General features: G+C 39.5%; 1 protein-coding gene across 1 annotated transcript in view; it reads left to right on the top strand.

The window, feature by feature from the left end:
- LOC116702192 (uncharacterized serine-rich protein C215.13) overlaps positions 1-479 on the top strand; it is a 5,193-nt gene that overhangs the window by 1,842 nt on the left and 2,872 nt on the right. The window contains exon 2 of the mRNA XM_032536351.1: positions 1-225. This exon is cut by the window's left edge and continues 1,207 nt beyond it. Within this exon, the coding sequence (XP_032392242.1) occupies positions 1-225 (225 nt within the window). The remainder of the gene's footprint in view (positions 226-479) is intronic.

A 479-nucleotide genomic window follows, 5' to 3' on the forward strand; every position in this document is an offset into this window, starting at 1 on the left:
GTGCAAGAGGGAACTTAGGGGATGCACAACAAAATAAGGCAACAGAAAGAGTAAAAAGAGAAAGAGAGAGGTGTGAAAAGATCAAGAACAAGAACCAGGAGGAGGAGAGGAAAACTTTTGGTCTGCGTTCAAGGATTTACCTTTGGTGGCTCAACCGCAAGATAGACCGCATTGCTAGAGAAATCCAGTCAACCGTTGTGGATGAGCGCAACCTCCTGCGTCACGGTAAGAAAGCAAACTTACATTTTGTTACATAACATGGCACACAGGTATATGTATAGACTCCTTTTAGATAAACAGTCACAGTAGAACAGTGGTGGAACAAGTATTTAAGTTTTTCACTAGTAAAAGTTCCAACTCCACTATGTAAAAAAAACTCCATTACAAGTAAAAGTCCTTTATTTAAAGTCCTGAAATTGAAATTATTACTCACTAAATTCATTGAACGCAAATGTAGTCGGAGAAGCAGCCCATGTGAC

The sequence above is a fragment of the Etheostoma spectabile genome, chromosome 14, assembly GCF_008692095.1.
Source record: "Etheostoma spectabile isolate EspeVRDwgs_2016 chromosome 14, UIUC_Espe_1.0, whole genome shotgun sequence".
NCBI lineage: Eukaryota > Metazoa > Chordata > Actinopteri > Perciformes > Percidae > Etheostoma > Etheostoma spectabile.